The sequence below is a fragment of the Pundamilia nyererei genome, unplaced genomic scaffold, assembly GCF_000239375.1.
Source record: "Pundamilia nyererei isolate P.nyererei 1_Seehausen unplaced genomic scaffold, PunNye1.0 scaffold01320, whole genome shotgun sequence".
NCBI lineage: Eukaryota > Metazoa > Chordata > Actinopteri > Cichliformes > Cichlidae > Pundamilia > Pundamilia nyererei.
Window position 1 is genome coordinate 1 of NW_005188721.1, and position 2,962 is coordinate 2,962.

The following is a 2,962-nucleotide window of genomic DNA, read 5'->3' on the forward strand; positions in this document are numbered from 1 at the left end:
CAAATCTGATTCCCCCTCAGTTTACAAACTGCCTCTGACAGAAGAACACATGAACATAGATGGATGCAGGAAGTTTAACTTTGGAGAAGAAAGCATGAGGCAGAGTCGTACAATAATGCTTCTTGGAGCGACAGGAGCAGGAAAGTCCACTCTGATCGATGGGATAATCAACTACATTGTTGGTGTCGAGTGGGAGGACAGTTTCAGGTTTAAATTCATTAATGAGGATCAGTCAACATCACAAGCTCACAGTCAGACCTCTGAAGTCACTGTTTACAAAATCAACCACCAGGAGGGATTTCAAATCCCGTTCTCTCTGACCATTATTGACACTCCAGGCTTTGGAGATACAAGAGGCATAGAAAGAGACAGAGAGATCACAGAGCAGCTACGTAATCTCTTCACTTCCTCACATGGTGTCAGTGACATCGATGCTGTGTGTTTTGTAGCTCAGGCTGCTTTAGCACGACTCACACCAACACAGAAATATGTGTTTGATTCAGTGCTCTCAATCTTTGGCAAAGATGTGGCAGAAAACATCAGGATCCTGGTGACATTTGCAGACGGTCAGCAACCTCCAGTTCTAGAGGCGATCAATGCTGCAGGAGTCCCATGTCCTAAAACAGAAGACGGACTGCCGGCTCACTTCAAATTCAATAATTCAGCCTTGTTTGCAGAAAATAAATCATTTGAAAGAGTCAGCAGGAGTGATGTTGGTAAAGGAGGACGTTTTGATCAGATGTTTTGGGAGATGGGGGCAGAGAGCATAAAGAGCTTTTTTGCTGCTTTGAATCTCATAGAAACTAAAAGCTTGACACTGACAAAGGAAGTCCTCAGAGAAAGAAAGCAGCTCGAGATTTCAGTTGAGAATCTCCAGGAGCAGGTGAAACTTCGGTTAGCCAAGACTGAGGAGATAAAAGAGACGAGTGAAAAACTTAAAGATCATGAAGCAGAGATCAGCAGAAATGAGAACTTTGAGATTGAAGTGACTGTCCCAAAAATTATTAAAAAGGATATTTTGGGCAAAAAAGAGTATGTCACCAACTGTTCCGAATGCGGTGTCACCTGTCACTACCCCTGTCATATACCAGATGATGCAAGTAAAAGAGGCTGTAGTGCAATCGGATCAGATGGAAACTGTACTCAGTGTGAAGGCAAATGTTCCTGGGACAACCATCATAATATGCCTTTCAGATGGGAGATTCAACAGGTTAAAGAGAAAAGAACACTGAAAGAAATGAAAGAAAAGCACCAGAAAGCCACAGGGAAGAAGATTACCTTTCAGGGAGTGGTTGACAGTCTGAAGGATCAATATAAAAATGTTCAGGCTGAAGTGGTGAAATTAATGGAGTGGTCCTCCAAGTGTCTGAACAGACTTAGAGAGATAGCGCTTAAACCAAACCCTCTGTCCACTCCAGAGTACATCGACATGCTTATTGAAAGAGAGAAATCTGAGGGCAAAGAAGGCTGGAAGAAACGAGTTGAGTCTCTGAGGTCCATGAAAGAAAAAGCAGAGCTCATGGCTAAAACAGAGAAAGGAGAGGAACCCCTTGATCATTTATAACTCCAGAACTAAAACTAAACTAAAACAAACTTTTTTTAATATAAAAATCAATTTTCAAATCAACTTGACTTTACATAAACGAGTGATTATAACTGCACTGCTGAAAGATTAAAGACACATTTATTTGTGTTAAAGAAAAGCTTTAACATAAGTGGACGTGTATTTGCATGAGGAAAAGCCAAATGTGCTTTGTGCTAACAACAGTTTCAAAGTTTTTATTTTGATATTCACCTTAGTTTTAGATATTAGTCTCATTATAACTTCACTGTAGATGGATGACAATGTTTAAAATTGTGTTTGTTAATTTTGTTATTTTTTATGTTTATGTTCTTTATGATTTAAAACATCTGCAATGTTTCAAATAAATGTAATAAAAATTACATGTTTCAAATTTCCATGTGATAAAACAAGTTTAATTACAATAAAATTCACTTCTCGCTTGCTTTTAATGAAAAGACATCACTGATTTAGAAAATGCTAAAACCAAAACAATTTAGTGTTATTTATGCTTATCAATGGGTCAAAAGGTGTAAACAAGGTTTTGTTCTAATTCTTGATTCAGCTATTTTGAATTGTACTTTCTGCAGTTATCTCTTAATCATTTGCATTAATATACATTAGGCACATTTGTCCAAAATGAACAACATCAAACTGATTAAAAGTCATTTAAAAAATCTTGAACTCTGATATTTCAGGGTTTTTTCTACTCCAACTGAATAATATGTGTGCTGCACATCAGTTCATAAAACAAATCATAAAACAGTGCAAAAACAACCAGCATTAACCAGCCTCCCCACCTCTCTTTACACATTGTATTTATATACAGTTATGAAAAGGTGTGATTCTGTTCATCTGGACGTTTTCAGTGGGAGAAACATTTCGTCACTCGTCCAAATGACTTCGTCAGTCTCAGCTGACTGCAGGTTTCCCCAATCTTATAAGGTTCAGGTATGTGGATGACACCTGGGTGAAAATCAAATCTCAGGACATTCCACATTTCACGGATCACATTAACTCGGTGGACCGACACATCAAATTCACCAGGAAGGATATGAAAAGTGGCCAGTTAGCCTTCTTAGACTGTGAGATTTCCATCAGTAATGGGGGATGGCACAACACAGAAGAGCCACCTCACCAGGCCAGGACTCTGCAGTCTATTTACACCTACAGGCCAGTGGACACTCTTTCAATGATGAGGATGTAACATCCTGGACAGGGAGGAACGCTGGTTTGAGGGCGGAGTCAAGGAGGCCATTTACGTGAAAAATGAAAGACCATCTCTGAGTCGAGGAGGAGGCCTAAGGGTACATCTGTCGCCATCTTACAATCCTGTGATTGCAGCCATTCCCCAACTCTCTGTGAATGGGACTCATGGTCTTTGATCAGTGGTTGTTGATC

At 39.5% G+C, this 2,962-nt stretch overlaps 1 protein-coding gene across 1 annotated transcript; it reads left to right on the forward strand.

Annotated features, from left to right (window-relative positions):
- The first annotated feature begins 14 nt into the window (after positions 1–14).
- LOC102213757 (uncharacterized) lies at positions 15–1,830 on the forward strand. The gene has a single exon (XM_005755374.1). It carries the CDS (start codon positions 50–52, stop codon positions 1,562–1,564), a length of 1,515 nt encoding a protein of 504 aa, XP_005755431.1. The 5' UTR covers positions 15–49; the 3' UTR covers positions 1,565–1,830.
- Positions 1,831–2,962: the final 1,132 nt, after the last annotated feature.

Excerpts from the sequence above, each read along its gene's own strand:
- LOC102213757 (XM_005755374.1), top strand. The coding sequence starts at position 50 with ATGAACATAGATGGATGCAGGAAGTTTAACTTTGGAGAAGAAAGCATG.